At 39.5% G+C, this 14581-nt stretch overlaps 1 protein-coding gene across 1 annotated transcript in view; it reads left to right on the forward strand.

Moving 5' to 3' along the window:
• The window catches only part of LOC127632094 (glycerophosphodiester phosphodiesterase domain-containing protein 5-like), an 81094-nt gene that overhangs the window by 43794 nt on the left and 22719 nt on the right, over positions 1-14581 (forward strand). The window contains 1 exon segment of the mRNA XM_052110578.1: positions 13375-13478. Within this exon segment, the coding sequence (XP_051966538.1) occupies positions 13375-13478 (104 nt within the window).

Genomic DNA, 14581 nt, shown 5'->3' on the forward strand with positions numbered 1-14581 from the left:
AGGCAGTACATACGCATTCTGGATAGGTGCATCTTTTCACACAGAATACAAATTAGTTTAAGTTTGGAGTTCTGTTAACTAGGTTTGTTGAGGTAACCTGTCTGAACCCTGTCTTTGTGCCTGTTTAGCGCATATGTGTCAGTGTGTGTTAGATAGAAGATGTGTGACCGGCTCCTGTTTAATCTGTTTAGCAACTGTGTGCTCCACAGAAAAGAGATCCCTCCTCAGTAATAATTGAGTTTTTCCATTTACGCATCCCTTTACAACCAACACAAAGGGCCTGTGAAAAGCAGTACACTGTTCTCCCATGAGCCCCTGGTCTTTTAAAAGCCAATTGAACTCACAGCACAATAACAGCCCAGTGGTCAACATGAAATGAAACAATGGAGATACTTTAACAGTCTCCATATTACATGTATAACATTATTACAATTAGCAGGAGTTTTATCTCGCTTTCAAAACCACACAACACCCCCATTGTCTGCCATTTTTTCATAACCTGAGAGGCTGACCGCCCTAACATTAGTGATTAACAGCAAAGAATAACAGAAGGGCATGACAGACAAATGCACATATGTATTTTTTGTGACCTTACTCAGTTTTTACAATTTTTTTATAATTGAATTGTTCATTGAACTGTTGTATATAACCAATATCACACAGCATTGCTTTGATTTACCTATGACACGAGGCCATGGCCGAATCGCAGCAGTGCTGATGTAGGGCCATATCGCACACTTGGTCATGTGATATTTCTTAATTAACCAGTGAGAACTAATAGTTTTGTTTGTTAAACTGTGCTGTGAGGGCAGGATGTTGAAAGTTTTTAAATCATCGGCCTGTAGGGACATTAAAACACACTTGTGTTCTCACAGTCGGTCCAGTCGATATTGACGACAAGCTTCATGACATAGGTCGTGATATCTCTGACATTCATGCAGCACTAACGAAAATCTCGACCAACATGGGGGGGCTTTGCAGAAATCGTCGAGTGACCATATCTATGGAGGCGAAAATTTCCACCCTGTTCACAAGAATGGACAATGTTGGAAAAACAAGTAGAGTTTCTGGAGTTGGCCGTAAGAGAACAACAGGCTAACCCACCTGCTACCATGGCTGATGTGGAACAGGTATTTTTCTGGACTTTTCTAGAGCTACACAAGCAAAGTGGCACAGACCAAAAGAGTGTAAAAAATTACTGCACCAACAGAAAGTAAGCTTCAGACTGCTTTATCCTGTTAAGCTGAGAATTGACATCAAGGATGGTAATAAGACTTTTAAATGCCCATGACAAGTCCTACATTAAATCAATGGTGTGAGTGGGTAATTTTGCCTGCACTCAGTCAACAATACAGATGACACATTGTACATTTTACTGATGCAACTTGAGAGGGTTTGTTTTTCTGTTGTCTGCCCACTGGCTTCTGCCTGTGGGGCTCGGAGGACTCGCTGCCGTCCGCCAGGGGAGGAGCGGCTGTCGTTCACCAGAGGGCGGAGGAGTGGCTGAGGACCAGGCAACGGCATGTCCGGGGACCGGTGAGCAATTTTTGTTCTCTCTGTCTCTTGCTTCCTTCTCCCTCCCCTCATCTCCCATGGCTCCAGTGAGGTGGGGAAGACCTGCCAGGAGAAAGACGGCCGGAAGGGCAACACCTCCCCTTCAGGAAGGTAGGGGAGGGGAGTATGTCATACTGGAGGTTTCCCCGGAGGAGGGTGACTAGGAAGAGCGTGGGGCCGGGCTGTTACGATGGACGCCGGACGCTGAGTCCGCCCAATCAGCGTGGTGTGTGTGTGTGAACTCTGGTAGCAATTATGTAGCGGAAAATCACATGAGCATGCATGAACAGTCAGATTTCTGAGAGATGGACACCAGCTGGGAATGTTATGTGCAAGGTTAAAGCACGTCTTTTTTCTGTTCTGTGGGTTATTAAGGATTTTGTGGTGACATCAATGTTGGATAGTGGTCTATGTAATTTATATAATATAAAGGTAAAATGTTTCTCTCCACGTGGAATAATGATGGACTGGGGCACCCTATAAAAAGAAGGAAAGTGGTATATTTTCTTAAGCGTAAAAACTTTGATTTAGTGTAGAAATGCACCTTTCTTCACAGGAAGCTGAAAAACTTATCAGGGCATGGAGTGGGCATGTGTTTTTTAGTGCTGGTTCGAGTAAGAGCAGGGAAGTCATCACATTGATGAATAAGCATTTACAATTAAAATGTCTCAAACGGATTAAAGATAGTCATTATTGTTTTGGCTGAAATACAGGGGCAAAATCTTATTTGGACTAATATTTTGCACCCAACGCTAATGATCAGAACTTTTTTTATAGATCTTGAAAGCTACTAGCAGCTGGGATCCTTAATGATATGGTTTTGAGTGGAGACTTAACTTTTAATGGATCCAGTCCTTGATCATAATGATGCAAAGGTGTGCACACCCTTTAGAGCAATATTGACATTACAGAGGTTGTGTACAAATCTTAGCCTTACAGACTTTTGGAGACTTCTGAATCCATCTGGGAGGGACTACACCTTTTTTCATCAGTTAATAACATTTACTCAAAAAAATTCATTTATTCCATCTGCCACTGACTGCTCAATTGGGAACATTTTAGTTTAAGATCATGCTTTTGAGTGTTTAGAGATGTTGCCTCATATAGAGAAAAAAATCATATAGATGGCGCTTTAATACATCCCTTCTACAGGACCCAGCATTTCAACAAATGTTAAAGGCAGAAGTCAATGTTTATGTAGAAACCAATTGGTCCTAAGTGTCCTCTATGGGCATGGCATGGAAGGCAGTTCTTAGGAGGCGGATCATACATTATGCCTTTTTTTTTTTTTTTTTTTATAAAAAATATCAAAGTACAGGAATTCATAGAATTGAAAAAGAGTATTAAAAGTGCCCGAAACGGAGCTGAATTGTCGAATGTCATCCAATGGTCTTGGAGAGTTGACTCGCTAAAGTATAGATACAATAATATTTTGTCACAGAAGGTAGAGTTTTGGATATTCAGGGCTAGACAGATATGCAGTACTTTGCGTTGGGGGACAAAGCTGGGAAACATCTTACCAGATACATACAAGAGTTTTTTTTTTTTATTTAATTTTTTTCACCATTCCTTCAGTGAAGTTTTCTGGAGGCAATATACTTGCGTCTGTTGCTACACTCAGTGACCTTTATGAAAACTGAGCTTTGAGATCATTTGAAAATATAACACAGCAATTTGGGATTTTTAGGTCTACATTTTTCAGGTGTTTACAGTTGCACATCTACTTTGTACCATTTTTGTGGTAGTCTACAGCCCCCCCAAGCTGCAGACACCCTCTTTGCAAAAGGGATACATTTAAAGCGCTAATTATATTATTTCCTTTTCTCCATATGTGTCAATACCCCTAAACACACCAGGGCATGATCTGAGACTAAAATGTTTCCAATTAAGCAATCAGCAACAGATGAAATTAGGGACTTGGATGTAAAAACAAAATATCTATTCTAGAGTAAATGTTATGGACTGATGGAAAAAGATTTACAGTCCCTATCTGATGAGTTCAAAAGATTTTTTCACATACTGTGAAGTGTCTATGTTGCCCTTGGGGGCTTGCACACTTTTGCTTCACTATGATCAAGGACTGAGTCCATCAAAAAATTAAAGTCTCCTCCCAATAGTATATGATGGGTGCCAGCGGCTTGCAACATCCCTTCAAGATCTATAAAAAAAATCCCTGATCATCAACGTTAGGTGCATAAGTATTAGGAGTGGTGGTGGTGTAGTGGTCTAAGCACATAACTGGTAATCTGGTAATCAGAAGGATGCTGGTTCGAGCCCAACAGCCACCACCATTGTGTCCTTGAGCAAGGCACTTAAATCCAGGTTGCTCCGGGGGGATTGTCCCTGTAATAAGTGCACTGTAAGTCACTTTGGATAAAAGCGTCTGCCAAATGCATAAATGTAAATGTAAATGTATTAGCCAAAATATGACTTTGCCCCTGAATTTCAGCTAAAACAATAATGACTCTTCCTAATATATCTTTAATCTTTTTGAGACATTTGAATTTTAGATGTTTGCTTATAAGTGTAATGACTCCCCTGCTCTTACTTAAACCAGCACAAAATATTTTCACCCCATATCTTCCCAAATTTTTCAACTTCCTCTTGGGAAAGATGCCTTTCTTGAAGAAACAGTATATGATATCTATTATGCTTATGAATAGAAATAACCTTCCTCCTTTTTATGGGGTGCCCGAACCCATTCACATTCCACATGGAGAGAGACAATCCACTCATATTAACATTTGACATTTTGACATATGAAAAAATAGATTGTGTGTCAACAACAAAATGATAAAGACCACATTCCAACATTAGTGCAACAATCAAACCCCAAACGTCCCCCCAGAACCAAACAAACAGAAAGAAAAACGTGTGCATTGACCCCGCGCATGACAGCACCAACAGGCGTCCACCCCTTAAACTCGAACTGTACATGCATGCCTACGGGAACCCCCGTGACATCTTTTCCATCGGATTGCTCAAGTCCGGTGTTTCTATGCAAATTTTGTGAGACAGAATTAATCAACAAATGAAACAACTCCAGCCAATAGGTGGAATAAACACAGAGCATATAGATTCATCCACAAAACTGTCCAGAAGGTTGTTAGTCCACAAAATGAACTTCTGCCACTAGGCAGAACCAGCACAAAAAGAGAGAAGAAAAAAAGGGTGCTCCGTTTCCTCAGTCAAACAAATGTTCAGTGAGCTGGCCCATTTGGCTGCAAATGACCTAATCATTCCAATGTCTTGCAAGAATACTCCACAAAACAAACTCCAGCCAATAGGAGTCATACACACAAAGAGGACAAAAAGAAAACAAATTGGTGCTCAAGTTTCCTCAAACTGTCAAGTGGATGTTCAGTGAGTCTGTGCATTCGGCTGAAATGTGAATACCACAAGATAACTTACTCCACTGATTTTACGAAGGACATTGCTTGCTGTGGGCATTGAATGTTTTATGGCCATCCTTGGCATCTATTCTCAATTTGGCCGGGAATATCAGTGCAAAAGCAAACTTCTGTTGATGTAAAAGTTTCTTGCATTCCTTGAATAGATCACGTTTCACTCTTGTCGACTTCGCAAAGTGTGGGAACAAGAAAATTAAAGAAAGCCTTCCTTTACATCTCGCCTCACATTATACAAGATCTTTATCGGATTATCTTAGAAATTTGGCCAGAATTCATCGGGGCCTGCCTCCCTTCGCATCTCGCCGAGAAGGAACCCTGTGAGCTTCCACGATTTCCAGTTTATGGCCTGTTATGTCAAGCAGATTCGGAAAGAGCCTGTCCAGGAATTTCACCATATCCTGACCCTCTTCGGCCTCAGGAATTCCAACAATACGGATGTTATTCCTCCGGCTACGATTCTCCATGTCCTCCAACTTCTCCCAGACACTCTCCAAATCCACCTTGGTCACTAGTGGATTAGCAGATAATTCCCTCTCCGCTGACTCCAGATAATCGATCCATTTCTTGACATCCCCCACTCTTGTAACCACCTCAGAGAATTTCATCTCCATAGCAGTGATCGATTGATGTATCACAGCAAGATCCTCCAATTCAGCAATAACCTTCGTCAGCATTGCTGACATGGTTGGCATCTCTCTCCGCAATTCCCTCACTTCTCAGACAACATCGACTCCCTGGCTTGGGGCCTGTTCGGGGGTGTCAACATGATCACGTAAGTGTCTTTTAATGTGTCATAGGATTTTTAATTCTTTGACATTTTGTCCTCCTAGAACAGTTATGGAACAGTGTATCGAATATCACTTATATAGTTAAAAGTGTTAAAACTAGCAAAGTGTGCAGAGTTCGCTGTTCACACTTGGCATCTGATCCTCACATGGCATCACCAGGAATTTGGTGAAATAATAGCTTTTTAACATTTTCCAATAGACTGCATATCCTAAGTGATATCAGCAAAGTTGTTTCAGAAGAAGAGCAAGTTACTTTTTTTAATATTTGGAATAATGTGCATTTAGGAATTTTGATTTCTTGTTTGATGTACTCATGGGTGATGTCCTCCTCTTGTCAATTCTGAGGGCAGATTGTTACCACAGACATGATGCAAAGTGACAGACGGTGGCTCCAGCCTGCAGTAGGTACTGCACAGCCTCCAACTGTGCTAGAGGCCACCCAGCCAATCAGTTTGAATACATGGGCTGCAGTGTTTGCCCATTGAAGTGGAGAACGTACAGACAGTGATAGAATCAGTATCACAGTGGGACTCTTAAAGGCATGCCATTCTTCAGTTATACATGATGATGTCTGTAATTACTTTCTCTAGATCTTTTTTTGCTCATATTTATCTGATTACTGCAATGTTCTGTATTAGTTTGGATGCAAATGTAGTAGGAGTCTACCGTCAGTTTGCACCTCTATGCAAGATTCTCTCCGCTCTTTTGTCAGTCTGTTTCAAGAAGCTCATGTTTTTACATTAGCACGCCCGCATTTAAACGGCTTTGATGAATATATCTATGGGTGAATTCTAGTGCCAGCATATTTCCTACAATGTGACCAAATTCTGCATTTTGTGAGATTTAAAGGGATAGTTTACCCTAAAATTTAAATTGTGTCATCCTGTACTCACCCTTATGTTGTTACAAACAGAAAAAGCTAAGCAGAATGAGAGCCTCAGATGTTGTACACCTTTCAGTATATGGATAAATCAATGCAATGAAAGTGAATGGTGACAGGCTTTTTCAAAGTTCCATGTTGAAAATATACATTTCAAAGAAAGTGTAATTTCAAGTGAAAATTTGTCAAGATCACAGCATTTTCATTAAAATATACAGCATTTCTTGTTGTAACTTATGTAACATGCAATAACCATGTAAATGGAAATCACAGTGTAAATACCAGTGCTGTGCTGAGAATTTACACTACACCGTTTCCATTTTTACTCCTGGACTGTTCAGGAAATAATCACGCCTAACCCACAGAGCTGTGATTTCAATTGAATATGTGGGTTAGGGTTATACTGCTACAATATCCTTAATTCTACCTGACCTAAATTCTACCCCATTGACACACTATCCCTGTCTTTTTACACTTGTGTTGTCTGGTTTTGAGACTGATATGCAGTACCAAACAAAAGTATAACAGAAATGCTTTTTACAGGTTCTGTTAATGATTGTGTGAGATCTAGTCACGGCCAAGTCAGTCTGTTTTTTTAAAGACTTGAATTTGCAGCCTGTTTACTGGTGGGATTACCACAGAGTGATACTGTTATGAAAGCTGTTGAACTACCCCCCCATCGTTCCCATTTGTCTCTCTTCTCTCTCTGACTCCTCATCTCCCCCTCTATCTCTCTCACCTCGGGGAGCTGGCCTTCCTGTGCTCTTTGACGTTTGCCTCTGTGGACTGGATATTTAGCAGTCCATGGGATTTTTAACTACAGTGTGTGCCACAAGGGAGCAGATGTGTGACTGCAAACATCAAAGTCAAGCCACTCCATTGAAATGTGTCTTAACACAAAGCAGAAAGCTGCTTTATTTTGGGACTTTGGATCAGTTTGTAGAATGTCATTTTTGTTGGCACAGGAAATGTAAAAAATATAAAAAATAAAACTGTTGGCTAATTGTCATAATTGCAGCCTGTGCTCAGAAGATCTTATTTTCCGAGATGTTGTTATTATGCCCCATATTTCATCATCTGATATGCCTCATAATTCAGCATCAGATATGCCACTAACTTAATGAAGATCATTAAAACCAGCCATTGTAACATATCGCCCCACCATAACTAATTAGCCAGAGTTTACTCTGCATTTACTTTACAGCATTAAAACAAATGTTCCATGGAAAGCTTTATAGGGATTGTGTTGATGTGAAATATTTGATTTTAACTTATTACATAATAATTTTTGAAGGCAGGATTTCTTTAGGCATGTCTTTGACTCCAAAAACACTGACATGACTCTGTGATTGTATAAAGGAGAGATACAGATACTAGGTACAGATACTGTCTCACAGAATTTAATTTCTACTTTCCCCTCAGGAAGCATTTGACTTGCAGTGAGTTTGGTACGAAGACGTGGAGTGGCACTGTCATCTCAGATCAGCAGAACAGTGGCAGTTTTTCCCATTTTAAGTACTTTTGAAAACAATGAGTTAATATTCTTGTTTAGAGGAAAGTCAGGAGACACAATCTGACTCTCAGTGCTACTCAGAATCCCTTTTGTTAAGAGGTCTTTCCTGTTTGTTGCTCATTGGCCTTGATTATGTAGTGGCAATCTGTTTAGCTGTTTACCGGTGCTAAAAACACAGCCATCTTTATCACAGTTCATACACTGAACCACTGGGACCACCGTCCCATTATAGAGGTGTGTTTCAGATAGTAACGGGTGCCTAAAATCATGTGCATAACTGCAATGCTGGCCTGTTGAAGGAGGGTGCATTATAAGAAGTTGATTTGTAAAAATCTAGTGCCATAACATTTTCATCTTTTGGTCTTGTTATTAGTGGTGCTTTCTAAGGTAAGTGTTGCTGTTACTGTTGCTCAGACTTTGTGTTAGGGGCAGTGTTGAGTAACATTATGTTTACAAGTAACTTGTTAGAGTATTGTGTTACTCCTTAAAGTAACTTACAAGTTAATTACAGGTCATGCAAGATACTTTACAACACATGTCAAAAAAACATACTAAACTAACAAATATTCAGAAAGTATGTCTTCACGTCATATTTAAAGTAATCAATAACATGACTATGCATGATTTGTTTTTCCATCAACATGGCAGTCAATATGAATAATGAAGAACCACTGTTTTACCTAAAGAAGTAAAGTTCAACACTTGAACAATGTCAGTGTCAACTAAAGATGCTTTTCAAAAGTCATGATAAAATTCAGTGGGAAATGCCAGCCTAACATGTTCAAGGAATGTGTCTGATAATAAAATAATATTTTTCACTTAAGTCATCTTGTGCAATTAAGTGCATGCTTGTTGATCCATGGTGCGTACAGACGCCATTGGTTGATTGCATACAACTTCAAAGGTACATGTTGATACAACTTGAATGGAATCATTTTTAATGCTACAAAAATATCATGAAATTGGTTTGTTTCATGAATCAAACTACTTGTTTATTATAAAACAAAAAGGTTAAATCTTTTTAGAAATTAAGACATTTTCTCTGCAAACGAGAATGTTGCTCGGAGCCACTGATCCATAATCAGCTTTTCTCATCCCATTGTCCCAGTTACGGAGAGCAGTAGCACGGAGCAGTTTGGCGGCATAAGTCAGTGAACTACTGATGAATTACAGTGAATTTCTGATATTTTTTTTTAATGCAGTGTGTATCAACACATAAATCAATGGTGTTTCACTCAACCGAATGTTGACCGAATGATAATGCTAAAACGCAATTTTCCCGGCTTGTATAGCTAATGTGCGTTAGCGATTTGATTGACAGGCAATGTCTGTATCTAAAAGGTGATTGACAGTTGTATCTGCAAGGCTAGACTACCTTTCTACATCCATTGACTATTGGGTGCTAGAGCTTCTTGTTTGGGTGTTCCAGGTTTCTCCCATTAATTTAAATTGACGTGACTAATTTCTGCTAAATTGTCTCTGGCCTCACACTCTATAGAACTACAATGCCCATCATGCATTATGTCTCCTCTCTAAAGTTTGCACACTTTTACTCCTGATTTCTCGCAATACAGGGGAAGTAGAGGTGTACAAAAGCAACGTGTTACTTAATTTAAAAAGTAACTCTGATAGTATGGTCTAAAATAAAAAAATATTGTTACTTGTTAAAAATGATCTGATTATGTAACGTACATTACTTGTAACGTGTTACCCCCAACACTGGTTAGGGGTTTGTTCAAAACTTCATGAAACCTAAACAGCAGATGCTTAAATCTTCAGATTAAAATGAAGCCAAATACAATGTGATTTGATGCAAAGATTTTAAAATGATCATGGCGGTCTCAGGTTAAAACGCAGACTAATCAGAGCTGTTGTTGTCTTTCTAAACGCAACACGTTGTTACATTTTTGGAGGAATGCACATCAGGTGTGCCATAACCGCCGTAGCTACAGGTAGACTATGGCATTTGCTCAACGCAGAAGCATTAATCTGCCTCAACTCATTCAACAAAGTTTGTACTATGGACATGTAAATGATACCTCAAATCATACAGCTTCATGAGAGGTATGCTTGTAAATTTCAAAGCAATCTGACTTACGATTTCCAAGTGGCGGATGATAAAAGGGTGGAAAATACCTAGGTCTTTCAATGAAGGAGAGACCAGAGTCATATTTTGGGACCAGAATATCATAAAGACTTAGAGGTTGGCTCTTTTGACTTGTGCCAGTAAGCAACCCAGAACACCCTAGCAACCACACACAAGTGGATGATCCATTCCAGAATGTAGTTGAACCTGAATGTGAGTTTGCTATATATATATATTTAAAAAAAAACTATGGTGAAATAGCTTTTTAACATTTTCCAATAGTGGGCCTAAGTGACATCAGCAAAGTTGTTTTAGAAGAACAAGTTATTTATTTTTTTTACATTTTGAATAGTGTGCACTGATGAATCATTCACAATAAGACCATAACATGCTTTAAGATAGTAAACAGGGTCTATTTTGATTTCATGTTGAATTTAAAGATTCTAAAAACACAAATTTCAGTATGTAACCAAATCTGTGTCTAATGGAATTGATTCATTTAGATGTATTATTTAAAAAAAATAATAGATTTATTATTAAAAATATATCCAACGCTGTATTATGTCTTTTATAAGGCATCACTCAGTGGTGAGGTTTGTTTTTTGATTCCCAAAGTTTGATGGTTTATGTAATTTGTCTAAATAACGGTCTGTCTTGTCTCGATGAAAGCCCATTCAAGTCATATGCAGCAATTATACATACAGCAAAAAGTTAATCTGCCTGAGGAAGAGCCTGGCTGCCAAATGGATTAAAGAGGGGTACCATTAAGAAAACTTATGATGATTTTAAATTTATAAGAACATTTGTGGCCCTATTTAATCATAAATTTGTTCAGACATAAATAATGCTTTAATGTGTATTTTTTTTGTGGTTTATGTGATTGCACAGTAGCACTGTCTGTAATTTTATTGTGCATGATCGGAAACAGACAAAAAACAGTTGGTTCTCTTTTAGTCAATCAAATGGTGTTATTCGTAAGTGTGGGCGTTATTCATGGTACATTGGTTATTGTTCAGAAGTTGGCTGTGCCAGGGGTAAGTGCAAACAAAAATGTGTGGGAAGTGCAAGTTATATACTGAAAAAATATCCCTCACCAAGAAGATATTCTTCAGTACTGCATTGTCTTGGGGAATGCTAGTAGAGACTCCGTGCACAATTATTATCCACTAGGAAAGGGTTCAACTGTAGAACACAGTATGGTTGTACCCCTGCTTTAAGCCCTGGGAAACCCTACTGTAATCTGTGCATACTGTATGCTAGAGAGGTGTTTAAAAACTAGTCACATTCAAACAATATTCAGTGTAAAGCAACAATAAGAAATACTGTAATATAAATAAATTCTGTATGTATTGTGGCAGGGTGAGCATGAGACAGACATAGTGGTTGTGGCGTCAAGCCTCGGAGAGGCATTTATTGGAAATAATAATCAAAATGGGGATAATAAAGTGTTCAAGGGGAATAGTGTTCATAAAGGGGGATTCTGGCATCCTCATGGCGAGACGGTACTCCTTGAGGGGGTGAGATATCATCCATGGAATGGCCCAGGCATGACCTGGGTCCGTCCGCCGCACACGCTCCCCTCCAGGGTCCACAGTGCGAGGGGTGGTGCTGTCCTTGGCGGCCTGTCTCCCAGGCCCGTGGCAGGTGAGAGGGGATGGCGGACCGGCCTCTATCCCATCCCCTCTATGCAGTTCTCCCCCGGCGACTCATCTAATCGGCCATGGGTCAGAGTAGTGGGTCTGGCAGCACATCACCTCCCAGCTCTGGTCCCATCCATGCGAATGCCTATTTGTGTACACACATGGAGATTTGAAGCTGGCTCCCCGAGAAGAGGTGCACTCTGTGTTTTAAAGACAGCGGTAATGAAACGTTATTCACAACAGGTGTGCTTCATTCACCGCGGTCAATACGAGGCTTATTAATTATGCACCTCTTCTCGCTCTCCTGCCCAACTCCCATTGTGAGCCTGGCTGAAGGGCAGCCCTAAGAGGCGGGGCGATGATGACGAGCTGGAGGGGCGGATCATTTCACCACAGTATAAATATGTAAAGCAAAATAATAGTGGCCCCATTGACTACTGATATTAACATTGTACATTGGGATAATTAAAAGAGTGTGCCACTTGTTGGAGACCTCTTAAACCAGTGATTGGACCTCTGATAATGCAATGGCAGTGGTGTAACTTGTGACAGAGTGGAGGATTGTAGGATTTATGGTATATGTGCTGCACAGCCAATCCATAGTTTTATAATGTGACACCTGGTAGGGTGTTTTTCCCAGTTATGTGCACTGCCTGGCCAAAAAAAACGTGTTATGATCTGGGGTTGCTTCAGTTGGTCAGGTCTAGGCTCAGCAACGTTATGCAGCAGTAAAATTAAGTCAGCTGACTACCTGAATATACTGAATGTTCAGGTTATCCCATCAATGGATTTTTGTCTTCCCTGAAGGCACAGGCATACTCCAGGATGACAATGCCAAGAGTCATCTGGCTCAAATTGTGAAACAGGAATTGGCCACCACAGAGTCCTCACCTTGACCCCATTGAAAGTCTTTGGGATGTGCTGGAGAAGACTTCAAAATGAATGCAAACTCTGGATGGAAATAAAAGGTTGTTGAAACAATGCCACAATGAATGTGTGCCTTAATAGAAGCTAAAGGCGGTCCAATGAAATAGAGTATGCAACATACATTTTTTTGTCAGGCAGTATATGTACAGGATAGATTGCCCATATATGTAGTTTTTGATATCTTTGTTGAGAAAGTGAATGGTGAATTCAGGCAATATAGCTGATAAGGTGCCCTACCCAGAACAGAACTAATGTTTCTTTAATGAAACTCTGCTGAAGGGAGATCTCACTTTTGAAGCAGCTCTATTCAGCTTAATTGAGTTTTATATTGAGGACGCAGTAATATCCTGAGGCACTGTGAGAACTGTATATGTAATTTCATAAAGCAGTGTTGACAGTGTTTTCAATAATCATTCCCTATCTACCAAGACTGTTTTTGGAACAGTGTGTCACTGTGTTGATGCATACAGACTATATACATAATTATGCTGATTGTAAAAGACGGCTAAAAAAAAAATCAGATTCCATACTTTGTCTATATTAATTTGTATGTTGTATTTGTTTTTTCTGTTTCAGTGGGAGTGTTTGTGGTCATTCATTCTCTTCTGCACTTTTTCCTTGTTACTGGTGTGGTTTTACTTCTGGTGGGAGGCCCACAATGACTACAGCGAGTTTAACTGGTGAGTAAACCTTATAATTATCATACACTTTCATCTCTGATTCTCTGCAGAGATGTTTCATGGAACATCATGAGCTTTCCTGAAACAAATTTGGGATAATCCTATGCTTAATGTAATCCAGAATTCATGCAGAGATCTATGTTAAAAAGAGATTGCGCATAACTTTACTTGATAGGCTGGGCTGTTGATTTGGTTATGTTCGGAATGGAAATACTAGCCTACTGCTTATTGCATACTTGGCAGTAAATACCATATATTGCCTGCTATTGTTTTTAAAATGGCATGTGAAACACTATGCATTATGCAATGATAAAGATTTCAAAGATTAGTATGCAACATTTTTGTCACATGGCCTTAAGTTGCATTTTTTATTAAAAAAAAGTGGCATCCAGTTTTCATCTCAAGGCTAATAATTATGGTTATTTTGCAATAAGCATTTTTAAGTTTGTTTAAAAAAAATTTAGTTTTGGCTGATCAAAGAATAAGTCAAGAAAAAGATGTTGAAAATCAAGACTGATAGTAAATATGGGGAATTTGTCACACCAGAAAAGGAAAATTGTTGTATACTGCACATTATACCAAATACATCCGTGTATTCCATGTGAACAGAAAATATTTGTTCGATGCACAGTGTACTTGCTATTTACTGCAGAAATGGTAAGCGTTGTCTGGGAGTATGCTATTCTGTTGTATAGTCGGGGCTCAAGTTTAGGGGGAATGCGAGGGGATGCCACCCCCCTTGTTGCAAGAAATACCATAGCCCATCCCCTTTGAAAAACAACCATCCTCCCTTACCATCCCCTTTAGATTCATTGTCATGTATTTCTTGGAACTAATCAGGCAAGCAAAATGTTTAATTCTCTATATTTTATAAAATAACGCGATAAGCTGATCAGAATTGGATTTCAACATGTGTGGTTACCAGATTTCAAGAGGTGAAATCCCCCAATCAGATCTTTACACTTACACATTTTGGAAATATTCTTCTAGTGTGACGCTTTAGTTAGCGATCTGGCAACCATTAACATGCAAGCTCTCTATCCATCGCAAAAAGGCACCGGTTTTCTGAAAGCACCGGCAAACGGGTGTGCCGTAGTTTAGCG

This window comes from Xyrauchen texanus, chromosome 38, assembly GCF_025860055.1.
Source record: "Xyrauchen texanus isolate HMW12.3.18 chromosome 38, RBS_HiC_50CHRs, whole genome shotgun sequence".
Lineage (NCBI taxonomy): Eukaryota > Metazoa > Chordata > Actinopteri > Cypriniformes > Catostomidae > Xyrauchen > Xyrauchen texanus.